The sequence below is a fragment of the Monodelphis domestica genome, chromosome 8 (genome assembly GCF_027887165.1).
Source record: "Monodelphis domestica isolate mMonDom1 chromosome 8, mMonDom1.pri, whole genome shotgun sequence".
Classification (NCBI taxonomy): Eukaryota; Metazoa; Chordata; class Mammalia; order Didelphimorphia; family Didelphidae; genus Monodelphis; species Monodelphis domestica.
Window position 1 is genome coordinate 128,051,209 of NC_077234.1, and position 27,304 is coordinate 128,078,512.

General features: G+C 36.1%; 1 protein-coding gene across 18 annotated transcripts in view; it reads right to left on the minus strand.

The window, feature by feature from the left end:
- Positions 1-27,304, minus strand: part of KLF12 (KLF transcription factor 12) — a 564,503-nt gene that overhangs the window by 290,959 nt on the left and 246,240 nt on the right. For all 18 annotated transcript variants that reach the window (XM_016424983.2, XM_056807734.1, XM_056807726.1 and 15 more), the window contains one exon: positions 16,908-16,997. In XM_016424983.2, the coding sequence (XP_016280469.1) occupies positions 16,908-16,997 (90 nt within the window). The remainder of the gene's footprint in view (positions 1-16,907; positions 16,998-27,304) is intronic.

The window sequence follows — 27,304 nt, forward strand, 5'->3', positions numbered from 1 at the left end:
ACATGTGTGTGGCATAGTACTCTGTGCAAGCATATTTGTGTATGCATTGTACATGTATGTATGTGAAATGGTATAACCCTGATTAGAATGTAAGTTCCTTGAGGAAAGGAATAGGTTCATTTGTATATTTCTGTTCCCAGAACTTAGGACTGAGGCTGTCATATAGAATTTAATTCAGCATTATTTCCTGGTTGGCTGGTTGACTAATGGGTCAAATTGCCTCATCCATTTGAGCTACAAAGTCTTATTAAGATTTTGGAGTGGGCTTAGTGGGGGATCTCTGCGATAGAACAAAAATGGTCTTAAAATTCTAAAAGAAAAAAAAATTGAAAATAGGTTGAGCAGTTTATCTATCACTTGGGGGATGGATGAACAAACTGCAATGGAATATTACCATGCCATAAAAAATAACAAACAGGACGAGTCCAGAAAAAGCTGGAAAGACATCTGAATTAATGGAAAGTGAAGGGAGCAGAACCAGGAAAACAATGTATATAGTAAAAGAAATATTATACTATAACCAACTGTGAAGGACTGAACCATTATCAACAAAGCAAGTTTCCAAGATAATTGCAAGAGATTCATGATGAAATGGTATTTATAGCCAAAGAAGCAACTATTGCAGTCTGAGGACAGAGAAAAGCATGCCATCTTCCACTTTATTTCCTTCAGAAGATTTTTATTGTATATGTGATAAGTCTTATATTATGATATGAGCAATGTGGAAATATGTATTGTGTGAAACTACTGGTATAATTTATATCAGACTATTTATGACCTTGGGGAAGGTCAGGGACAGAGGGAGAAAAGCCAATTCTAAAATGTCAGAAAGCAACTGTCAAAATTGTTGTTACATGTAACTGAAAATAAATAGATAAATAGGTTGGGCTAAAATAATCACTGAAATCTAAGTCGTTATGGAAATATGTCAGTGTAGCAGAAATAAGGTCACCATGGCAAGTTAATTCTCAGAAGAAGGATGCCTCAACCTTAATTATTACATGTGGAAGAGCATAAGTTGGTTGTATCAAATAAAGAAAAATAAACTCCTTGTTTCCTTTGCAGAAAAAAAGAAGTCTAGCATTTACATGAACTATATCCTATAGCCATTTCTCCAACTAATAGTGCAGTATCTCTTCAACTCAATTCACTACCAGAAATGAGCTCAGTAATTCTTTGACTCTGCCTTTCTCCAACTTTGGTGGCAGCCTTTTGACCAAACCCTGGATTATGGCCAACAGCTTACACCAAGGGATGTTTGATCTCTGGTTCTTTTGATCCCTGGTCCTGTGTAATGACATGGTCCTTCACTCACAGTATCTTTTTGGTACTGGTGACAAGCAGTCACCTCTTCCCCTCACTACCAGGAGCATTCATTCTGCTCATCCACTCTACTTTATCTCTATCATGGAGATCAATCAGGCTCTTTCCTGGTGAACCTCAAGCTCAAGTAAGAAAGGACAGCTGAGAAATATCATGGCACACAAAACAGTAAAGCATGAAGGGAAGAATTTGAAATAAAAGGGGTTGAGTTAGATTTTCTTGTATTTGTTTTGAAGAATTTAGACTTGTTCAGAGGTTCAAGAATGGAAATACGGAAGACTGATGGATCTGAGAAGGGATTCTTGGAATACAAGAGAAGCTAGCACAAAGAAGTGATCAAGATTCTTTTTCATTTCAGGAAATAGGACAGTAATCTCTTGGGCTCAGAACTGACAGGGCTTATTAAACCAGCTTTAAGCATTAGGAATACACTACTGGGGACAATACTGTCAAAATGAGCTAATAAGTCTTTTCCACGTTTAATTTCTATGATTCCATTACAATTCCAAGTTATAAATTCAAAAAGTAACAAGACACTGAGAGCAAAGAACTTGAGAGCAGAAGACTACATAATAGTTTATTTAGTCATTCTAACAGCAGAAAAGAAAGAAGAGCCAAATCCCTTACATTATTTATATAAACTCTCCTCACACAGAAATGCAGGGAGAAATAAAGCCAGTAATGGTTTTAAATGTTTCTTTCTTTTTTGAACTCTCTGTTATGCCTAATGGACAAGCCTCAATTCCCACCAGCTGTCTGGACACTAGTTGACCTCTGGCTGTCCTGACCCAGGGCACTCCCTCTCTGATAGTTCTGACAGGTTCCTGCCTCTCCCATACAGGGCAGCCACACCCCCTCCTCAGCCAACCTTTCTCCACAGAGAGCAGCTAGGCTCATTGCCCCATTGTCCTTCTTCAGGTTAGGCTAAAAATTATAAATGAAAAAGTCACCATGAAATAATGCCATGTGGGATTTATTCAAAAGATGACAAAAGCTAAAAACAAGTCGAAAGATGCCAACCAAAACAACTGTGCTTTAAATTATATAAAACACAATACATAAGCTTCAAAAGAAGTTCCCAATACATTTTGGCTAGTATGGTTTACTTTGTGCACATGATAGGTTTGGGGTTTTGTTTCTGTTGTTGTTTTTTTTTAAACAAACAGATGTATGTTAGAGGCTTATGCTAAGATGCATGTTTATGGTGGCATAATAAATTAGATTAGGGTGGACCTATGCCAAACAACAAAATAAAGTAGGATGTTACTTCTGAGATGAGTTCAGTTAGTGGTGAATAAAACCAGAGACTCTACCTTCTCAAAACTTGTGTTCCTAATCTCTTCAACTCTATTTTTAATTTCAACAAACATTAAACACATTTTCATCTGACCCTTTCTGTTATGTTAACCCTCCTTTCTATGATTCTATAGTCCTGTCCATTATCTCTGAATGGTAATAGAATGCAATATTCTTGTGGGAAAAGGTCAGACGGAAAGCCAGAATGATTAAAGGTCCTTAGTAAGCATATGGAGCTGGTACATCATGGGGATAGCCAGATGTCACCTTTCTAAGGGACTCTCCCAATTTTGGAATCCTTTGATTTATAGTCCAACTACAGCAAGTTTTCCATCTCCTTCCTTCTCTCCAATTTTTCTTTCCCCTTCCTTCACACACAATAGACACAAAGAAGGCATCAGCAAGTGCTAATTTCTAATACTTTTCCACGTTCACTCAATGAAAAAACATCATTAATAAAATCAGGGCTGGGCACTGAGAAGTATGCACAATCTATACCTTATTTTGCTACATCCAGAAGCCATTACTACTCTGCCTCTCCCTTGCAATCAGCATTTATACAATACAACTATATTATTTCACCATGTTTTCTTTTTATTTTGAGAAAAGAATTTTAAATCTGATGGCTCAAAAAAGAAAAAGAAGACCAAGAATTTGTAAAGCATGTTGATTAAATATCATGCTGCAATCCATATTGGTCTGTAATCTCCTTTACATTACAATCTTTTGGGTAATAAAATGGTATTTCTTTTTATGCTCTGTTTAATACTTGACTCAATATCGACATTTCTTATTCATCCAATTTTGAAAATTATACACTTTGGGTGAACTACCTCAGGGCAGGAGTGACCTATATTCTATTTCTGAGGCACTACCCCATTTTTAGAATGTTAGTTGTGATACTCTAAGTTTGGCAATACGCCATCAATTTCCATTTTGCAAACCTGGTCATGCTGACAGCCTGAGCAACATGAGAAGTGTAAGGTGCCTCCACACATTAATCTTAATAAGGAAGGATTCCTGTCATATGAGAGGCAAGGAGATGCAGGACGACTTAGTAGAAAGGGTGCCATAGTGGTTACTCTTCAAGTCTCAGATCTGGGTGTTGGGTGAGTCACTTGGGGAAAACCACTTACCTTTCTGGGGCTCAGTTTTTCTCATCTTTAAGATGGGCATCATGGCTACTAGCACTCACTGCATTCTAAAGTTGTGTGCTAGGAACTTTTCTAAGTCACAACCTACCATATAAATGTGATCTTACCTTATGTTTGATGCAGTCATCCATATTCAGGTTAAACTGCTCCCACTATATTATCTGCAGCCGGGTACACCACACCTGGCTCCATTCTAGGGTCTAGCATCCCTAGGTAGCCTTCCCATAACATTCACCTCACTAGTTTCAGGGTATGAAAAATCACCTTACGAGGGGGATTAATAGAGGAAGAGAAACATGAAGGAGAATTGGGGGGAGGGATGTCAGGGGAGAAGATGTTGAGGTCCTAGACAAGAAGACTTAATAGTCTTTGGGTCTAGATGAGAAAGGTCAGTTCCATCTCAGCTAATAACTTCTGAACTATGATATCCTCATGAGCAGGGGTTGTTTCATTCATTTTATTTGTATCACCAGAGCCTAGGATGGTGCCTGCCTCAGAGTAAGGGCTTAACATATGAATTTTGAAGGACTGAATGCCTGAGATTGACTGAACACAGAGACAGATTCACGGAGGATCTACTGAAAGATTCCTGAACTTGTTGGCTTTTTGCTTCCTACGACTTTGGAAGTTTCAGTTAAAAAATTAACTTGTGAACTACAGATGTGGACAAATGAGTGTTAATAACATCCATGTATAAAAGGTCTATGCTTTCCTTCCAATACAAAGCTTAGATATTTTCAAGACTGTGATGATTCCTGAACCCAAACCACGCACTTAGCTCCCCATTTTTGTAAAATTGAACATACGAGGGCTCCAAAGAAATCCTTGACAAAGTTTTTTGGTTTCTCTAAAATATGACTATCACAGGCAGGCAAAGGACCTGGAATTCCTCAATTGGATCTTTTGAGTTGAGTCCTCCATATCCAGGTTAAAATGCAAACAGCTCTCAGAGTGGTGACACAGTAAGTTATTATCAGTTATTACCTCCATAATGTGAATGAGTTTATTAGTTCCTTCCTGACGTAAGCAAGACCCAGCAGGAATGGAAGCAATTTACAACTAGGATTTCTGAAGGAAGATAGTGAAGCTACAGGTTCAGAAACTAAAAAACAAGCAAACAAAAAAAAATCACCACCACCACCAATGGGAAAAAAAAAACAGCTGGAAAAAGCAAGTTGGTATGGGCAGGGTGTAGCAGCCAGCCTCCCAAAGCATCAGGACACAGCAGGAGGGTAGCAGGAGCCCAGGAAATGGAGAGGAAGCAAAGGATGAAAGGGGAGATAGGAAGGTTAGGATGAAGTCTACTACACAGCTTTGCCTATGCCTGCCCCTTCAGGGAGCATTTGTCTGCTGTTCTATTTCCTTTGGGGACTATCTGAAAATCCTATCACAGCTCATTGCTTTTCAATTCTTTCTGTTAATACATTTATTGGCCATCCTGACATTATTAAAATCAGCCCAGTTCCTATTTTACTTTCATGCAAAGCAATCTCCTTCCCCTTCCCCCATAGCCTGACTTTTACAAGCAGAGATATTGGTCCTGCCACACAATCTTTGGTCTGCCCATACAAGAAAGAACATGGTTTCTCTAAGTGTTTTCTTTGAAGTCAAGGTACCCACACACAAAGATTTCACTACAGATCAAAAGATTTTAAGCACTAGGTCACCAGAGAATATTAAATGATAAGCAAATTCATATTTCTAAGGTAATTCTACCAATTTATTAGTAATGCCAGCTCCTGTTCCACAGCAGGGGAGGTAATAATGAAGCTTTGTTAAAGGGCACCTCGAGTAGCTTTTTCATAATGCCATTTCTTCACTTGTGATAAAGTCATTAAAACTCCACTGCCTTCTTGAAACTCTACACAAGAATTTATCCTAACCCTTTCATGCAGAATTAAATATAAAGGTTCACTGGAAAAAATTATTATCTTTTGGTGTGTTGCTACTGCTATGATTTAATGTAATCATAAACAAGAAAAAGCTTAAAAATTCTTTCCCCAACACATCTCAAGGACTAACTAGATTATTAAAAATTGATCTCTTTCTTTGAATTTTACTGAATGAACAAATTAATGAATGAATAAGGATCTATCAAATGCTAGTGTCAGATGCAGACCCAGGTACTGAGGCGATAGGACAAAAGAGAGAGAATCTTTTTCCCACAGGGAACTCACATTCTATTAGGCAAAGACAAAACTTGGGGGGGGGGGGGTCAGAGGTATGACACTGACTAGAGAATAAAAACAGGTCTAGGAAAGTCACAAGGATGGTGAATGCAATCAAATGCCCATCCACTGCCAAGACTTTAATAAAAGCAGTGATGGTGAAAATTTGGTTACAGTGCCTGGAGTGATCAGTTTAAAGCAAGAACGGGAGGCATTCCCAGTGGCATTGAAGGAAATGGTCAGGATGACATATGCCCTCACCAATCAAGAATGCAGAGGCCAAATGCAAAACAAAAATATTAATAATCATATAAAGGACATTATAAAAAACACAAATATGCCACAGCACCCATTTACCCTATCAATTTTTGCACAGGATTGGCACAATAGTGTCATTCACTATAAGATTCTAAATTTATACATTATCATTAATTAAATTTAGAAGCTTTCTAAGAGTGGATTGGGAGGCAGTTGAGTTATTAAAGGAATGTTGGATCAGGGATTCTTTTTCAGATGTGGGTCACTGTAGATGGACACTAAGACTCCATCCAATTCTGAAAATTTATAATTCTGGAATTCTTCAAAATAGTTTCAGATGAAAAACTATGCATTGTAGTGGGTTAAATGAAAGATACATACATAAAAAGTAACATATCATTAAGGAGTTTATAATCTAGTTGGCTTAAAGTTTGTTTTGTCTGCATCATCTTATACATTCAAGTCAATTTCATTACATAGATTTTTATTAGGTGCATACTAACAGCATGACACTGAAATTGGTAAAAAAAAAAAAAAAGAATTCTAAGCTTCCTATAGAAAACAGGTCAGACTTCTATATTAACTTTGTATAATGCCTAAATCAGTCATCATCCATAATGATTTGTTTCATATCTTTCTGAGCATCTGGAAGTGGATGTCATGTGGACATCTTAAATTCATCATGTTCAAAACATGCCCATGATCTTTCACCACAAAACCTCCGTCCTTTTGAAATTCCCTGTTATAGTTGTGGGTAATATCCTTGCTGTCAACCACACTTTCAGCATTGGTGTTAGCTTGAAGTCCTGACTCTGTTATCCCACATATCTAATTTGTTTCTAAGCCATCCTTTCTACCTTCACAAAATCTCTCAAATATGTCCCCTTCTCTACTCTGATAACATCGCCCTTTTGGTTCAAGCCCTCATTACCTCAAGCATAGATTACTGCAATAGACACTACCTGGTCTCCCTCCCCTCCCTACTCCAGTCCAGCATCTATTGAGTTGTCAAACTGATCTCTCTAGAGTACAGGTCTAACCCTATTCAATACACTTTAGTGGCTCTCTTTGGTATTTAAAGCCCTTCATAATCTGGCTTTAAAAGGTAGGTCCTTTTCAACCTTTCTAATCATTCCTTATCCCCATGAAATCAGCAATCCAATGACACTGGCCTCCTTGGTATTCCTTGAACAAAACCTATCTTCCAATTCTGGACATTTTCACTGGCTATCTTCCATGCCTAAATCACTCTCCTCCCTCATCTACTTCCTGGCTTCCTTCAAGCCTCAAACTAATGTCCTGCTTTCTGCAAAATGTTCTTTTACAGTTCTCCCTTATTTTAGCCTTTTCTTTTTGCTATTATCATCACTTTATTATATAGAAGATTCATCTGTCTATCTGCCTATCTATCTACTTATCTATCTGTCTGTCTATCTATCTATCTATCTATCCATCTATCTATCTATCTATCTATCATCTCTCTATCCCTCTCTCTCTCTCATAATTATTTACATATTGTTCTCCCAATTAGACCATGAACTCCTTGAGAACAAGAATGATACTTCTTCTTTGTAACCCCAGAGTTAAACACACAGTAGGTGCTTAGCACGACTTTTTTTTTTAAATAAAGACTTTTTTTAAAAATCCAAATACAAATGTATACAATGTGTATATACTCCTGGTTCTGTTGGTCTTATTCTGTGTTAATCTTCACAAATATTTCCATTTTTGTATGTTTTATATTTCTCATGTTAATACACTATAAAAATAAATTGTATTAATATACCATGATTGATTCAGTCACTCTCCAAATGCTGAATAGTTTTCCCATTTTTTTCTATTACAAATACAGCAGCTATGAATATTTTTGCACAGATAACATCTTTTTTCCTATAAAGATATCTTAGAATAAAGTCTCAACAACTGAATTATTGAGTACAAAAGTATAAGCAATTGGGTAACTTATTGCATAACGCTCTCCAAAATGTTTTGTTTTGACAAATTTAAAGTCTTACTGATCAATTTGGGTTTTGCTGATTCAAAGTCCTACCAAAATGTATTTATGGTACATGTTTCCTAATATCCAAATTAATAATGGGTTTCTGTCATTTTTAACCATTCTTTTGAGAACAATAACATGATTGTTTAAAATTGCCTTAATTAATATTCTCTTGATGATTAGGACTTTTAGTGTTTTGTCCCTATATGGTTAATGTTAATTTGGATTTTCTTCTAAAACTGACTGCACTGTGAAAATTGTACTGCTGGGGAGTACGTATTAAGCAGGTAGGAAACACAGTGATTGAGTGCCAGGCCTGGAATCAGAAAGACCCGAGTTCAAATTTGGCCTCAAACACTAGCTAGGTGACCCAGGGTAAGTCACTTAACCTTGTTTGCCTCATTTTCTTCACCTATAAGGTCAGCTGAGGAAAGAAAGTTAAACTACTCAAGGACTTTGCCAGGAAAACCTCAAATGGGTTAACAAAGAGTTAAACATGACTGGAGTAACTGAACAATAATAGTTATACTGAATGTCAGATAAAATAATAGTAAATATTTTTAAAGTCCATTCTTTTTGTTAATTTAAAGATACTCCTTTTCTTGTGCACAGTCCTTTAACCTCTCTTTAGTAAAATTTATCAATTTTGCCTCCAATTTCTACTCCTTGATTGATAAATACTCTTTTTTTTAAAACTCACGATGATATTGCTAATGGTGAAAACCCATCCCCTCCTAAAATTATAGTTCAGTGTTATGAATTACCAGAGGTACCTTAGGATTATTCAGGTTTCACTTATAAATAAAAGTAAAAGTGAAATTACTTCTGAAAAAGTAATGTTCTGAAAATGTTAACTGTGACTGTTTAAACTGGTTGTCATTAACAAACTTCCTTTCTTCCTAAATCTTTTCTTTTCTCACTCCATCTTCTAATACTCACTAAAACCTGGTTTCTTCATGATGACACTATCTCCAGTTATACTTTCAAAAAAGTTTATAATTTTGCTCACCTCAAATTACTGGTCATTCCGTAAGGGTTGGGTAGGTAGGACTTGTGGAAGAGTTTGGAATACTCTGTTCCATATTATTTCCAAATTTTCCCTTCATTTAACAACCTCTCCTCCTTTGACATTCATAATATTTGAACTTATCACCCAGTCCATATGCCGGTGGCTATCTCCTGACATCTTTCCTTTCTTTTATCTTATTTTTTTAAACCCTTAACTTCCACCTTAGAATCAAAACTGTGTATTAGTTCCAAGGAAGAAGAGCAGTAAGAGATAAGAAAAGGGGTTTAAGTGACTGTGTCAATGGCCACATTCAAACTCATGATCTCTCTTCCCTAAACCTGGCTCTCAATCTACTGAACCACCTACTTGCCCCTTCTACTGTGCTTTCTTGCTAAATTTAGTGCCCAGCTCATAGTCTTTCCATCTCAATTTCTGCCCTCATACTAAGAAACTTCAACATTCATATTGAAGCTCCTAAAAATAATCTGCCTTCCCAATTCCACCATCCCAATGACCCATTGCTCTACTCAAACTCAGACATACATAGAGATAGACAGCCATCCCCATGATCTTGCTATCACTGACAGCATTCTATATGTTCATGATCTCTACAATTCTTTTATTTAAACACATATTTTATCCTTTAATCTTTCCCTCTGCCTTTCAATCCCCAACCCTGTTTTTCTCCCTCACTTTGATGTTTATTCTGAGGCTTTTGATATTTCTTCAAGCCTTCTACAATACCTCCTTCCTCACACCCAAATTACAAATCTATTTTTCTTTCAGAATTTTTCCTTGACCTCTCTGAAACAACTAACATTGTTGGCCATCTTCTCTTGGTTACTCCTCTCTGCTCGCTAAGCTTTTATTTTTCCATCTCTCGTTGCAACTTCTCCTTCTCAGATGCATATTTCTATTCACGCAAAACCCCAATAGCAATGGGAGTCCCTAGGGTTCTCTCTTAGGTCTTCTCTTTTTTTCTCTCTATTATCTCACTTGATTACCTCATTAGAGACGATGGATTTAATTACCATCTCTCTGCAAATGATATATAGGTAGAGCTATATATCCAGCCTTAGTCTCTCCTGTGAGCTCTAGGCCCACCTCATTAGATACCTGGTTTGCATATAAAATTCAATATACCCCAAAAAGAACTCATTACCTTTCCCCTCAAAACCTAATCTCTCCCAAGTTTTCTATTATTCTTGAAGGAACAAATTCTCCCAGGCACACAGATGTGCAATTATGGTACCATTCTTGACTCCTCATTCTGCCTTACATCACATATTCAATCTAATATTAAATTTTATCATTCCTACCTTTAAATCTAAATAGCTATTCTTCCTCCATAATCATATACCCATCACCCTCGTTCAAATCCTCTTCTCACACTGATGCAATTGAAATATCCTTCAAATTGTTCTTTTCAAATCTCTTCCCACTCTCCACCATCTTTGATCCTCCATTCAGGTGCCAAAAGGATTTTCTGAGACTGTATTTCTAGCAATGCCATTCCTTACTTAATAATCTCCAGTATTTTTTCATACTGTTATCAATTCCAGGATCAGAGATAAAATCTTCTACCCTTTAAATCCCTTCAAAACCTGATTCCTTCCTACTTTTCTAGTCTTTTTACAGTTTCCTTAATCCACATTCTCAAATATCCAGCAATTATGGTCTCCATACTGTTCCTCATAATACACAAAAACTGCTCCAATTTCTAACCATGCATTTTTACTGACTCTGCCCCATGCTTGGAATTCTTTCTCATCTCACCTCCATCTTCTGGCTTCCTTCAAATATTAGCTGAAATTTCACTGGATTCAAGAAGCTTTTTCTTGTTCTCCATAATGGCACAGTCTTCTTTCTGAGATGTTCACTGTTCACTCATTTCAGTCATACACAACTTTTCATGAACCTATTTGGAGTTTTCTTGGCTGAAATCCTAAAGTAGTTTGCCATTTCCTTTTCCAGCTCATTTTACAGATGAGGAACTGAGGCAGACAGGCTTAAGCGACTGGCAAAGGGTCACATAGTTAGTAGAGTGTCTGAGGTCATATTTAAATTCAGGAGGATGAGTCTTCCTGATTCCAGCCCCAGATCTCAATCTACTGAGTTACTTAACTGCCCCTTTTTAAAAATTTCTTTCTGAGATTCCTTCTAACTCTTGCATATATTAAGTATATTATCTTTGTATATACAGTATACATTTGCATGAAGAAGTTTCCATGATGTCTAGGAAGACTCAACTTTTCTTGAGTTCAAATCTGGCCTCAGACACTCACTACGTGTGTGACTATGGGCAAGGCTTTCTCCATTCCTCGGTTTCCTCATTTTTAAAATGAGCTGGAGAAGGACAAGGCAAATCATTCCAATATCTCTGCCAAAAAAAAAAAAAAAACCCAGTTGGAGACACAGAAGAGATGGACATATCTAAAACAATAAAAACTCTCATTGGAATCTAAGTTCTTGAGCTCTAGGAATTTATTATTTTTTGCATTCCTATGTGCCAGCTCTTAGCCTGATGCTTGGCATGTAGCAAGCATTTAATAAATGCTTCTTCAATATGGACGTGTTGACTGCTAAAATGGCTTAAGGAACTACGTGTGATCCAACCTGAAATCCGAATTAATGGAGTAGTTTGCACATAGCAAATGTTTAGGAAACTGTTCATGAATTGTTAGATATGAGACAATATGAGCACTTGACTACATAGTGTGCATAATCAATGCGAGAAGAGAAGCAACTAAATTGTGGCTATTGTGTCCTGAACTACCATGTATCCACTGGCATTAGGAAATACTCATCAATACATAAGTTATTATTATTATTATTATATCTAGCAACCATATAATATCTGTTATGCACTAGGCAGTGTGTTAAGCACTTTACAAATATTACCTGCTCTAATTCATAGGTCATGTTTCAAATAGAGTATATTATATATACATCTATATGTGAATAATGCCATGAGGGAAGCTGGAAGCAACTAAATGGCTCAGTGGACAGCCAGCCAGTACTAGAGATGAGAGGTCTTAGTGCCCCAGGCACTTCCGAGCTAAGTGACCCTGGACAAGTCACTTAATCTCATTTGCCTATTGCTTTTTTGCCTTGGAACTGACAGTATCAATTCTAAGACAGAAAGTAAGGGTTTTTTCTTTAAACAAGTGAAGCTAGACTACAGTATCCAGCAAGAAAGAATAAGTAGCAAATCCATTAAATAGGTTCCTGTTCTATGTTGCTTAATTATTTATTTAATACTCAGTCTTTAATACTCATGCATAAATAACAGAATCTGAATTTCACAAATATATTTTCATTTCACAGAAGAAAGTGTCAACCTTCCTGAAAGAGTTCTGGGCTATAATATAATTGGCAAGAGTATTCCTATCATGTCTATTGTTCCAAATGATGAAACAAAGTAAAACATATGAAGTGAAGGGAAGCTTAATCCAATTCTGAATTAGGATTAAAGATTCAGATATTCAGAGATTGAGAAGATACTTAATCTTTCTGGGCCTCATTTTCCTCATTTTATCTCATTTTTAAAAATTAGGAAAATGAAATAGACAGTAAAGGAAGGATATGAAATCAAGTCCTGTAACTCTGAAGTCAGTAATACTTCCATTGTTTTATTTATAATTTTAAAGAAAAGCACAGGCTGGTGCAGCTAGATGGTTCAATGGTTAGCAAGCCATGCCTAGAGATGGGAGGTCCTGCATTCAAATGTGACCACAGACACTTCCAAGCTATGTGATTCTGGGAAAATTACTTAACCCCAAATGCCTGGTCCTTAATGCTTTTTTGCCTTAGAACTTATGGTTTGTATCTATTCTAATTAATAAGGTGAAGGTTGAAAAAATAATAGCACAGACAAATCATTATTCTTAATTCATAAAATTAATATGATTTTAATTAAACCATAATTTTAATTCAATATTTAAAAATTAATAATTTTAATTTAATAATACTTTTTAATTCATAATTTATAATATATGTTTAGCATATATTAAGCAACTACTGTATGTAGAGTACTATGGAAGGTAAAACCTGAAGACAGCAAATAGTTTAGATAAGATCTGGTTCCTGCTTCCATGGTACCTGTGGTCTGACAGCTGAATAAAACACGTACACAAATAACCCTGATATTAAAGTCAACCGGAGAGAGGGAGGGTATTTGAAACCTAAAAAGTGACTTGAGGCAATGGGAAACCAAAAAGCATTTTAGGGAGTCAGGAATATTCTGCCGTGGTTATGAAATAGGACAAATAAATAGCAGGGAAAATGTTAGATTAACTTGGACAAGTAGGATGGCACCAAGTTGTAGAGATCTGAATGGAGTAGCTTTAATTCTACTCAATGGTATCAAGGGACACCAAGAAGATTTGGGAAAAAAGGAATAAAATGAAGAAATCTATAAGCATAAAGTAATGCACAAAAAGTTAACAAGTAAGTACACAAATTCAAATAAAGTTTTGTTCAATTCTCACTCAAAAATTTAAATGATATATTTCTCTTGCTATTTCAGAGCTACATAAAATAGATTTCAAAAAGAACTGAATAGACATTGAAATATGTATTTAATTTTTCCAAAATCCATACTCAAGATTATAATAAATCATATCAAGGTATAAGGAGAGTAGGAAAGCAAAGTAGCTCAGTAAATAGAGTCAGGCCTGGAGACAGGAGCTCCTGGGTTTAAATCTGACCTCTTCTGAGGTTTGTGACCCTGGAGCAGTAATTTAACTCTCACTGCCTAGCCCTTACCAATATTCTGCTTTAGAATCAATACATAGTATTAATTTTAACTTAATTTTTATTAATTTTTAATTTTAATTTGTGTGGAGCAATACTATCTGCTATTCATCAGTGTTCAAGTTATGTTCTCTAGTTTGCTTTTCATGCTTTTCCCATTACCTTCTTTGTCACACACACACACACACATACACTTACCCCCAATCTCTCTCCATACGCAAATAGATTTACTGTTTTTTGAGTTGAAGGGACTGTTGAGTCATCTTATATTTAAGGTTATGAAATATAAATGGATTTTTCATTTCCTTCTCATTAACAGAGAAAACACCAATCACTCAAAATTAAATATTAGAATAGGCTCACTTATGATCATCAAAACATATGTGCTATAAATATTACTTTCTATATACTTCTATTAAAGGATCCATGCACCAAGGAATAAATCAGCAAAAGAGAACTCAGAGAGGGGAAAAAAGCATCCGGAAAAAAAGTGATGAAGAAGAATTGGCATTATCTGATTAATTCAGATAGGGTCTGGTCAGGTTAGGAAAGCCATTTTATTCAATCAAAAATGCAAAAGCATAGCAGTAAACGAGGTGCTGATGATTCAAATATAAAAGCAAGATAATCTCTGCTCTTCAACAGTTCACATTTTATAGTATTATTTCATCTTGGTTTTTTCATCTGCGTTGTCTAGAGTTACTTGATGATTGTGATATATTTCTTGGTGATGTGCTGATATAAATAGTATGACACTGTCCTAATTATGACAGCCAATTTATAGATATATAGACACTTTGACAAGGATAATCCAGATAAAATCAAGAAAAAACAATAGTGCTCTGTGACAAAGTACTAGAGTGCTGGACCTGGAGTCAGGATAACCTAGGTTCTATCAAGCCTATGATACTTACTTGCGACCCTGGGCAAGTCACTTAACCATCAGTGGCCTCAGTTTCCTCATCTGTAAAATGTTTGGGGGTTTTCTTGAAGAACAAAACGGCAAACCCCTCCAGTATCTTTGCCAAGAGAATCTCAAAAGGAGTTAAGAGTTGAACATGACTGAAAAATGACTAAAAACAACAAAATGGGATTTAATGGTATTACCTATATCCCAGGGTTGCTGTGAAAATCAAATAAGATAATATTTATAATATGCTTTGCAAACCTTAAAATGCTATATTATTTCATTAAATATTTAAATATATTAATACTATTCATTTGAAGGAGATCATTTAAATCAACTCTTACAACTCCTTCATTTTAAATATGAGGAAATTGAAGGCTGAGAAGTTAAATAATTTGCCTAAGGATCACATAAATAGTAAGAGAGTACAGGTATAAAGTCACGTCCCCTGGCCCACTGTCTTCCTAATCAATGGTTTTGTTGCGATGGTGGTTGGATTTTTTCTCCCCCACTACCCTATGCTGCAACCCCAATTGAGAGAGGAAATGTGACCACGAGAGTTCTATTCATTGACTTTTATCAGTGGATGAAATAATTGGAAAATAAGTGAATTCTAAATCTAGATATTAATCCTTGCAAAGAAGTCTCAGAAACAAGGCTAAAGTCCCAGAGTCTCCCTAAAATACTGACAACCATAAAAAAACCCACCTTTATTTACATAATGCTTCAAGGTTTGCAGTGTGCCAAAACTGAGAGGTAGATAATACAAACATAATTATCTCAATTTTTTAGCCCTGAGAGTTTAAGTTATTTGCCTAAGTTTTCATGGCTAGTAAACAACTGAACTGGTGTCCATCAATAAACACTTATTAAGCACCTACTATATGCCAGATATTATATAAGCTAAACTCTTGATCAGTACCCAGACCTTTTGTTTTGCAGTGCTTATTTCTATCTACTATACCACCTTTGGTTCCATGTAGAAGACCATCCTAATAGAAAGCTTATTGCTTTAAAACAAAATTATTTAGAGAAATATCAGTAATAATCCACTTAGAGGGTGTCCAAGGTAAACCCTCCTAATTCTGCTTTACAGAAAATGGTGAGATTTCAGAGCATTATTTTGAAAATTATTGTGATTGTCAAATGGAAGGAGAAAGTAATCTTTTATTCAGATTTTAGAAGAGAGAACCCCATGCAAGTACCAGACTATCTATTTTTTTGTTTTGTTTTGCTTTCTATCTCTAGCTATCCCTGCTCCCTTAAAAACAATTCTTCCATGATTCAGATAGTCAATGTACAGCCTGGCACACAAGCCATCATTTCCTTTCTTTCTCAATGAAAGGCTCACCTTATAGATGATGCAATCCCACTGCCCTTATCATTATTTTAACTAGCAGAGCTATAAATGTTAACAGTTGTGAAATTATCCATGCCCTTTTAAAAAATCCAGCTGCAATCTCAGACTTTAAATTTTTCAGTAGCCATGAATTAATTCAACAATTAGGAGATATGTTTAAAGTAGTATTTCCACTTGCTTTTACAGACACTTCAAATATACTGACCTTCAATTTGATCAAGTATCCCCCCTCTTCTTATGGTGTGAAACAGGATAAATTGAAATGTCAATAGAAAAATTCATCCTGCAAACATTAACTCTGCTATACCCCTACCTGTACTCAGCTGCTTTCCCGTTTTAAAAGCCCCAAACTACATTGAGAGACTAGTCTTACCTTTCTTGATACTTATTCTTTCTTCTTTGTTTTGGATTTTTATTAGGCTTTTCAAAACATTTACCAAGCTACATCTAAGGAGTGACCATATGGTTCCCACGAGGTGAATGAATACACCTTCCTAAAGGCCAGATTGCCTGCACTCACAAATGGGTAATGTTTGAAGGGGTTGGAGGGTGGGTATTATTCAGAATACTGGAGGGTTACATATGTGTCTGCTAAAGAGCTTGCCTAAAGTCTGGAAATGATTATGGCTATCAGGAAAAGGGTTGGGGGAAGGGGAGTGTCTAGAAACCTCAACTTACCCCTTGTTCAGATTCCAACAGCTCTGTTTTGACTCTGACTGCCGGCATCCCATCAAGCATTAACATTCTGTTCTCAAAGGTGCTGATTTTCTGAAAAGAGAAAAAGGAAAAGAAAAGAAATAAACTATAAAAGACAAAAGAATATTTCTGACATCTGCCTTCCATGCTTTATGTCTAGTACTGCTGAATTACTTTTTAAAAGCAATGAGGTATAATTAAATGAGAATATCAGCATAACCAATTATCCCTCCCTAATCTGAAATTTCATTTGAAATGATGACCAGGAAGTTGAATTAATCAGTCTGATTTTCTGACCTCTGGGTTGGAGGTCAGGCTGTAATAAACCAGACTAGGGAAGCCCTCCCTCAATTTATGTAGGGCTGGAACAATTCATCTCACTCCTGCAAGAGTGGTGAAGGGAGGGGTCAGGCAGATTTCTCTATTCCACAGCTTTGGAAAGTGCAGGAATGGGAAAACTGGGTGGTCTAAATCACAATTAAATGATAATCAATTTTCAGAAATGCACAACCTATTTAAAAATGAGTAAATGGAGTACAAAATCCAGGTATAAATAATTTTGATAATTACAACAAATTCTATTCATATTTAAACTTCCTTCAAATGAGTTCTCCAGTATTTTGCTTCTTGACACTTTAAAGCTCCTACCAATGTATCCCATGATACATGATTCAGAAGACTAAGTTAGTAAGAATAAATGATTAAGTAGTGTGAAGGCACGCTTCTAGAAATCATCTACTTTCTGAAAAAGTTTATATTTGGTTTTTACTTTACGAAAATATCCTATGAACAGATCTGGGGTAGCTGCATATGGATTTTTTTTTTCCTGGCCCATACATGTACTATCATAAAACACATTTCTATATTGGTCATTGTTGTAAGGGAACTCTCACATGAAACCAAAACCTCCCATTAAAACCATAAATACACTGATGTGAAAGATAGTACTCTTTGATCCACATCCATCTTACTCCAACAGTTCTTTCTCTGGGGGTGGACAGTATTCCCTTTCATAAGTCTTTCAGGATTGTCCCAAATTATTGCATTGCTGGTAATAGCCATGTTTTCCACAGTTGATCATCATACAATATCGTGACTACTAGGTACAATGTTCACCTTGTTCTGATTATTTCATGTATAGAGGGTTTTTTTCTTAAAGAATTAAATCAATTAAATTCGTTTTCTATAATACTTAGAATCTCTACACTTTTTTAAGGCAGTTAGATACTGAGGGATCATATGGTCATATGGTATCATGTTTCCTTCTTAAAAGAATTACTAAAATCTGGCTCACAAGTTACACATTTTCAGTGTAGCCTTGTATAATTTAATATGCTGGAAAAATGGCTACACTTTAAAGATTCAAAGTATGCTCTCATGATTTCTTTTTTTTTTCCTCACTGGGTAAGGATCTTTGGAAGAAAATATATGTAGATATAGTTGTGGTAGTCTCTGCAGTCTATCAAGATAGCATTTTCTTTGTATCTCTTTAAGACTCTCATGTAGTGTTTGATATTGTGGTTTTTTTGTATATTCAGCTTATCTCTCCAGCTAGATTGCATGCCCTTCAAGGTCAAGGACTAGGTCTTATTTACCTTTGTATTTTCCCTAAAGCCTAGTACAATCCTTTGAATATTATGAAAGTGTGGGGTTTTTTAATTATGGAATTTCAGAACTGGTAGAGACCCATTTAATCTAATCTATACTTGAATAGGAATCCCCTCAACAAAATCTATAGCTAGTAGGAATCCATCCTTTCTCTGAAAAACTCCAATAAAGGAGAACCCACTCCTTTGTGAGGATGCCTTTTTTTTGCATTTCTGGATACTTCTGGCAGTAGCTAGTTGTTTTTTTTTTTCCCTTCCTTATCAAAACAAAACCCACCTTTATCAAGCTTGTACTATACCTTTTCCCCCTGATGTCTGAGGGGAAGAAAATAATCCTTGTTTTATATCAACTATCAAGCTTCTCTTAGGTCTTCTCTCCAAGCTATGCTCCTTCTCCTATCCCTTCCTCTCCTTCCAGATCCTTATATGTAGTCATCATTTTAGCTCTCCTCTGCGTCTCCATTACCAATATCCTCTTTTTATCATATCACCTAGAATTGTACAGAGTATTCCAAATGTGGTCTGCTTAGGAGAGAGTGCCAAGAAGATATCAAACTCCCCCTTTTGGATACTTATGCTTCTTGTAAATGATACATTAGTTTTTCCAGCCATCATTGCATTGCCGAAGACATTTTTTTCACTTATCCTTTTACTTTTAGACAGAGAATGCCTTCCCTTCCCTAATCTCTATCTTTTTAAAAACCTAACTATCAATGCTCAAATCAAATGTCACATTCTTCATGAAGCCTTTCTTCTAGACATTAAACAGTTTCTCCCTCCTCTGAACATTCATATCACATTGTCTTTTCTTTAGACATATGACGTTCCACATTATATTAGAATTAATTTTGAACAGGTCTTTACCTGTCTATTAGAGTGGTAGTATCTTGAGGTCATGGACAAGCTTGGTTTACCTTTTATCTCCTTCAGTTACTAAGGACAGAATTGAGGAACTTAATAAACGCCTAGTAAATATTTATTGAATTAAATGGATTAATTGAATTTTTTATTTCTTGTCATATAAAATCACAGGTTACATAATCTAATAAGTTTGTTTAATCACCAATTAATTATGACTAATAATTAATTCATTACAATGTATAATTAGTTATGCTAATGTGACAAAATTTAGTTCAGCCAAGCTGCTATTTGTAACTTTTCTTTGTAAAAATAACTGTATTTTTCAAGAAACTTTGAGAAATGACATTTGCAAGGGCCTCTTCATTAATGGCCACTTTGGAAAATCAACTTTCTTTGCTACTTAGATGATGTCACACTGCACAGTTAAAAAGCAGAGCTTGTTTATTAACTACCTCCTCCATTTCTTTTTGCCGCTTAGAAATAAACAAAAACTCCTTATGTCTGATCCTACCTACCTACTCCCCCCCCCCTCCCCAGAAATGTACCTGAGGTATATAAACTAGAGTAATAAAAAAGGCAACCAATTTTAAACCTTCACTCTTGGCTTTTCCAGTTTATCCAAATTTCTGCACCTGATGTTTAGCTTAGAGCAAGAGAAATTATAGCCATACAGGCCAGCTAAGTTAATGTGTTCCAAACTTGAAATTTCTCTTTCCCACCAGGCCAGCTTCTTGTTTACATATCAAGAATGGATCTCATGTCCTAGGGCGTCAATGGCTTCTGTGGTTTGGATGCTGGAGGTGGGTGGAGCTGCAACCTCAGCCAGCTTGGCATTCCACCATCTAGGCTCAGGAAAGCCTTTATCCAGCCAGCTAGGAAGTCCCTTGCCTTCGTGATTAATAAGAAGAGCAGTTAGGTTATACAGCAAAATCAGGAATCTACCATAATAAAGCATCCTGTAGGCTGTTTAGTTTGTAGACAAAGAAGGATGAGCTGATATTGCTTCATATCCCCGAGGAGGTCTTACCCAGATGAAAAAAGGGAAGAAGCTTCCTTCCCCCTATGAGGAAGGCACAGGCAGAAGGGGGGAAGAAATAGACAAAGAACGATTCTGGAAAGGCAGGTTTAATGAACTGTTAGAATCTGATTAGAGGCTAATGTCCCTTTTAGTGCTTTGTACCAATTTACAGCTGATATACTTTAACCATTTTCCCACTGGCTGTGATAAACTCATTAGTTTAAAAAATGCAAGCTAACCAGAGTCTTTGAAGTTAAAAACTGATAAATCATGAAAACCTGACTGGTTCATGTACCATTTAGCACATTTAAATCTAACTATATTTTCATGGTGAGATTTTTCTTTTTTTCTTTTGTTGCTTAAATTTGCATATCCTAAAGGCATGTTGTACCTTTCCAGCTGAAACACAGAAGTGAACAAAGTAAAACACTTTATGGCATTGTTTTAGGGTGCCAAGCCATTCTTGATACTCCTCACAAAAGCAGGGTTTCCCAGAATCTCCCTGCCATACCATAATCATTTCCATTAATAACAATGGGCACCATTGGAGGTCTAGACCTTGACAGCTGAACTGTTTCCTGAAGTGCAGTTCCTTTTCGTAAACATTTTAAAAGAGCTGACCTGTCTTTGGGTTGAATATTTGTGGAGGGAGGGAAAAAATTAATCTTCAATTTCATCTTTTTAACCCGGTTTTGCATCAGCTTAAGATCTGAGCTGAGCGGCATGATGGAAACCATTCACAGAAGCATATATAATTACAGAGATTTGAAGAGGTGGCCATTAGAATACAACGTTGACAGACATATCCTGGCAAGCAAAGATCAGCTATACCCAGTCCCAGAAAATGTGAATTTAAATACATAGTGTACTCCAATAAATTGGGAGTGTTGTCAAGCCCATCTTGTCATGTACTTAATCAAAACATGTTTGGAGTTGGATCAATAATCCAATTGATTCTCAAGAGATAAATAGAAATTACGCAGGCCATCAATTTGAGTCTCTCAGTACTGATTCTCTGGTACTTACTTAGATTGTAAAAATCTTTATGAAATACTCCAGTCAGAATACATTCTGGCATTTGAATTCTGACTCTGTCTCTGCCTCTGCCTCTCTGTCTCTGTCTCTGTCTCTGTCTCTGTCTCTCTTTGTCTGTCTGTCTGTCTCTCTCTCTCTCTCTCTCTCCCCCCATGAGTGGGTGTGTGTGTTACTCATTTATAAGCAGTGATGTTGATCACCAAGAGCTCATTTTTCCCAGCAAATCTGAATCCAACAGGACATGATCTGAGCAGCTAAGTGATGACTAATTCCATGTTCACAACTGGGGTGTGGCAGCTCTAGATACTACCATTTGCCAAAGAAGCATTTCTCACAGGCTGTGCAACATATCAGTGCTCTCTACAATATCTCTATGAAATAGAAGCCAACTATATATATATATATATATATACACATGTTCAGCAAAATGTACCAAGAATATACATAGCAACTAAAAAGAAAAATTCCTCTTCGGTGGGAATAATGGAATCGTCTTATACACCTCATGCAAACACAGTTAAATATATAAGAGGCCCTCAGGGGTCATTTGGTTCAACATCCTATCTACTGTGAGATTAAAAATGAATAAATACTCAAACTATTATATAAGATTTAATAGTAATAAGAAAGGGGTTAATTCAGTCAAGTGAGCAGAGGACAGTCAGAGAGACCCACACCTGTCACACTTTATCCAAAAACCCAAGCTCCAAAAAGAGAGCCGCAGCATGGATCTCAGCCAAATTTATCTTCCAAGCCTTCATACATAAAATGAGGAGGTAACTTAAAAGGATTTTGGGTAAATGTAGTTCAGGTATAGCAAATTTCTATTTGTACACTACCTACCTCCAATAAAATTATCTCCTCTATTGAATACATCTAGTGGTAGAGAAGGACTGAGGTCCCTCAGCTAATTTGCATGGAGTTGTTTTTAAGCCTAAAGAAAGTAAAACTCACTAAATGAAAATTAAATAATTCTGTGTAGATAAGCAGATGAATAAATAAGGAATATTGATTTCATCGGTGGGATTTGGCATGTTTTTTTTTTAAAATGTCATAAGTGAGAAGTGAGTCTCTGAATACCAGATGAACCACTGAAATTAACCCATTCCAATAGAAAAATGGTTGAAAGGCCTTTTCTTATAAGTACTCAAGTCTTCTCCATGAATCTCATTCACACAATGGTCCTTTAGATATTTCGAGATGATCGTCACTGCCTTTTCTACCAGTTTTCAGGTTTGGCAATATTTGGTGATATTAATGTCAGTTACTACCCCGTGATGGTGCTACCTTTTCATATAGAACAGTTTGGGGCTAAAGAGATAGAAAAAGGTTTGGGTTGTTTTTTTGTGTGTCATCAGTCAGTCAGTAAACAAGTATTTATTAAGTGTACACTATGTTCTAGGCACTATGATAAAAGCTAAGAATACAAATCAAATAGAGATATTTTTAATAATAATATTAATAATAATAAATCCATTGATAAAGGATATAAGGTATTGTTTCTTTCAGGGATGAAGAGTTTTATGCCCATAGGGTGTAGGAAAAAAACCTCTGGTATGAAGATTGCTAAGATATGTGTGTAAAGAAATACAATTTTCATATGGCTATAAGTGAAGCTTAGTTGCAAAAGGAAGCAGATAAAGAATCATGGCATAAGCATAAGGGCTCAAGTTACCCTGTAAAGGCTATAAGGTGATGTCTCTTTTGAATGTGAACAGATAGATGTTTTAAAAGGAGCAGATAAAGAATGGTTATTTGTTTTTAAAAAAAAATGCTAGAATGTAAGTGTAAAGAAACAGTTGTCAGAGATACAGACTGTTAAATTAGACCTCTTTGAAGTCTGGAATGGTTGAGACTACAGGGAATTGTGGTCCCTCAGCTCATTTCCATGTAACTATTTTTAAGGCTTAAGAAGGTAAAACACAGAAAATAAAAAATCAAATGATTGTTTGTAGACTGGCAGATGATTAAATAAGAACTATTGATTTTATAGGTGAGATTTTAATCTCCTAAATGCAAAATAAGTTTCTGAATACCAGCTGGCTCTGATGTGAATAACTGGATAAAGAAAATAGCAAATGAAGACTAAAGAGGGAAGAAACAGGAGGGGCTGGAAAGGTCAGTTCTGTTAGAGCCCAGTAAAAAGTGGCACCCAGCACAGTCAGTTGACAGAAGCCTTCAGTTATGAAACTATTGATTGTTTAGAAAGAGATTTCATATCAGTGGACAAGAGTTTCACCAACAACTATTGTCTTTTAGTGACACCTAGAATTTAACAGAAGTGAAGCCTCAGAGAAGGAAGGTTTATTGCTGTTAATTATGTTTTGTTAGCTAGCTAGGTGGCACAGTGAAGGAAGTGCCAGGCCTGGATTCAGAAAGATGAGTTCTAATCCAGGCTCAGACACTTACTAGTTGTATGACCCCGAGTAAATCACTTTACTTTGCCTCAATTTCCTCATCTGTAAAATGAGCCAGAGAAGGAAACAATAAACCACTGCAGTATCTTTGCCAAGAAGAGACCACAACTGAACAACAATAACAAAATTTTGTTTTAAGTTGATGAACTGAATCAGTATCCTGGTGAGTCGTCAACAAGTGCATTAGTTGTGTCTGAATTACCCAGTTAAAAAAAAAAAAGAAAGAAAGCTAACCTGATGAGTTTTTCAGTTCTCTGGCTTGAAGGTAACTACTATGCTAATTAAGACTGATTCTCAGTGCCATTTTAAGAGTGACTAAGATGAAGGATCTTGTACATTTAGATGTCCTAGAGTAGAAGAAGAAATGCCCAGTTGATGAATGGTATGGTTCAAAAGAAAAGTAGGAAGAAGAAAAGTAATGCCTTAAGTTCAAAATATTTCTAAATAGATCAATGACACCACCAAAGCCTAAAACGCAGAGCTGTAAACTTCACCAAGTACATGAGAGTCCCTCAATCATGCATGTTTCCCTTACTGGAATCTCTAAGGTCTGCCCACTCTCCACCATAGACTCAGAATAGATTGGTAGGGAAATATGACCCAAATTTATGTGAAGATTGTGATAGATTTATTATTATTACATTTTCTTTAATACACTAATACCTGTGGTATCATTATTATTTTTTGCCTTATTGCTAAGTAAATGGTCATGTTTAGAATCTAATTTGTCAGCAACATGAGAGGCTGGGTGGAATCACAATGGGAGGAGCGCAAAAGCTATAGTGATGAGTAAGGAAAGTATATTCCTTCCAAAACAGGGTTACTCCTACGACCCAGAAAGATGGTGAATGTAACCAGTTAGTAGTTAGCCTTCTCTTAAAATCTAGATCTGTGAGTGTAGGTTGGGATGAGTGAGCCAGACCAACGACTCAGAGGGTGCACAGAACTTCTGTGCTTCAGTGCATGTGGCCTCTGTACGTGCCTGCTTTCATACAGCTCACAGTCGAATGGGGAAGTCAACATGAAAAGAACTATCTCTGAACAATGTTTGTACAGGGTAAATTGGAGACACTCAACTTACAGCCTGCTTTCCTTGAGTAGTGTGTGGAGAAGGGCCAGATGCCCTGAAGTCACTGCTTTCGTCAATATTAAATGCCATTTGGTGGTAAGTAAAAGAGAATTTACCAGCCAGGCATAGAGGTCTAAAATAGGGATGCTGGACACACAGCAGTAGCTATTACAATTAAGAAACTGCTAACTTTCTAGTCATTACTCTGTATTAATGCTTTCTTCAGAACATTTTATAATAATTTAAATAAGCCTTTAGAGTTTCTGAGATGGTTGACTTCTTAAATGGCCAAGTTCTCACTATATTTTCTAGCTTGATGAGATTGTACACCTCTCTTCTGGAATATCTTGTAATTAATTTAACAAGTCATTCTCCAACTGAAACCCATGGTTATTTTATCTGCTCTATAAGCAGATAATGACTGTCATTACCGAGACTGCATAGTACATTGGAGAGAACATTAAGTTAGAATGCCTGAGTTAGAATTCTGGTTTTGCCACCTACAACCTAAGTGACCTTGGGAAACTAATTTCCCTGTTTTTTTTACTGTTTCATTTTTACCTAATTATGTGGTTGAAATACATAATCTATAAGGTCCCTCTTAATTCTATGTTCTTTGATGTATCATACTGGGATGATACACTAACTTCAGATTCAAGGGAATCCAATTTGACAAAAGATTTATTTTACAAATAGGAAAACGAGTATAGCATAATAAATAGTGAATAATCTGGAGTCACAAAGACATGAAGGTTCAAGTTATACCTTTGACATATACTCGCTGTGTAACATGTTCAAGTCACATAGCCTCTAAGTTTAACAGGAAAATTCCTAAGACTTCAACTCCCAGAAAAAAAAAAAAACTGCTGTCCCATTTTGATGAGGAAATCACAGTTATGAAATTCTCTCTAATTCATTTATGTGTACGTGTGTGTATATATATATATATATATGCATAGGAGGCAGCTACATGCTGTAATAGATAGAGCACTAAGCCTGGAGGCCAGAAGAATTGAGACTGAATCCAACATGAGACTAGTATTAACTATGTGACCTTGGACAAGTCATTCTACCTATCTCATTCAATTTACTCATTTGTAAAATAGAAATTATAATCTCATTTACATCTCAGATTGTGAGGATCGAATGAGTTGATATTTATAAAGTCCTTTACAAATCTGATAGTGTTAAATAAATGCTAATTATAAGAGAGAATTAGATGGCAGAATAAGTATACTGTAGGACCTGGAGTCAGGACAAATCAAATTAAATTCTTGCCTCAATCATTTATTAGCTGTATGACCCTGAGCAAGTTTCACCCCTCTTAGCCTCAGTTTCTTCATCTGTAAAAGGCAATAATAATAGCACATTCCACACAAGGTTGTTGTGAGGATCAAATGAGTTAATGTACATAAAGTGCGTTGCAAACCTTAAAATGTTCTACTTTTTTATGTACACCTTTTTTTCCAAAGCAAAATTGCATACCTAATGTCAAGCAGAAATTTTATGTATATAGGTAGCTATCTATCTGTCTCTCTATCATCTATTGATTGATCTATCGCTCTATTTATACATACACATATATTTAAAACTTAACAAATATGGGTTTCACTTCATATTTACTTTAAAGTTGCTTAGACAAAATACAGATACACATTTCCCCCTTACTTTTCTTCTGCTAAAACAGAAATGCCCATTCAAGTACCTCTACTCTAGAGAATACTCTGAAGAATTAGACCCAAATTCTTAAAGGGTTTGTGTCCATCTGGAAAGGTCCGGAGAATGGGCTGTGCAATGAACTGTATCTGTATTGTCCAATAGCCTAATCAAAGTCAGAGAGGTTTATCGTGAGAGAGCTGTCCAGCTGCTGGTGTTCATTACTTTTTTTAGGCATTGACTCCATCAAGACCATGTGGAGAGGGTTGAGTTTTGCATTAGTGGTGGAGTAGTCACTCTTTGAGTCACTAATGCCTAGAGCATCCAAGTCAGTTTATAGCTTCACATTGGTATCCATTTCTTATTGAGGACTGCAAAGGAACTGAGTAATGAATTTTTTTAATGACATACAGAGATTCAAAAGTATCTTTCATTTATCTTATGATCAAGTTGTTCCCAAAGAAGAGCTGAGAAAATCTTCCTCTCACCCTTCTTTAAAGAGGGGATCAAGGATTTCATATACAAAAGATATTGTCAGGAGGCATTAGTGAATTGAGAGCCAGGTCTAGAGAGAGAAGGTCCTGGATTCAAATCTAGCCTCAGACACTTCCTAGATGTGTGACCCTGGACAAATCATTCAGCCCCATTTGCCTAGACCTTACCATTATTTTATCTTGGAACCAATACAGTATTGATTTTAAGATGGAAGGTAAAGG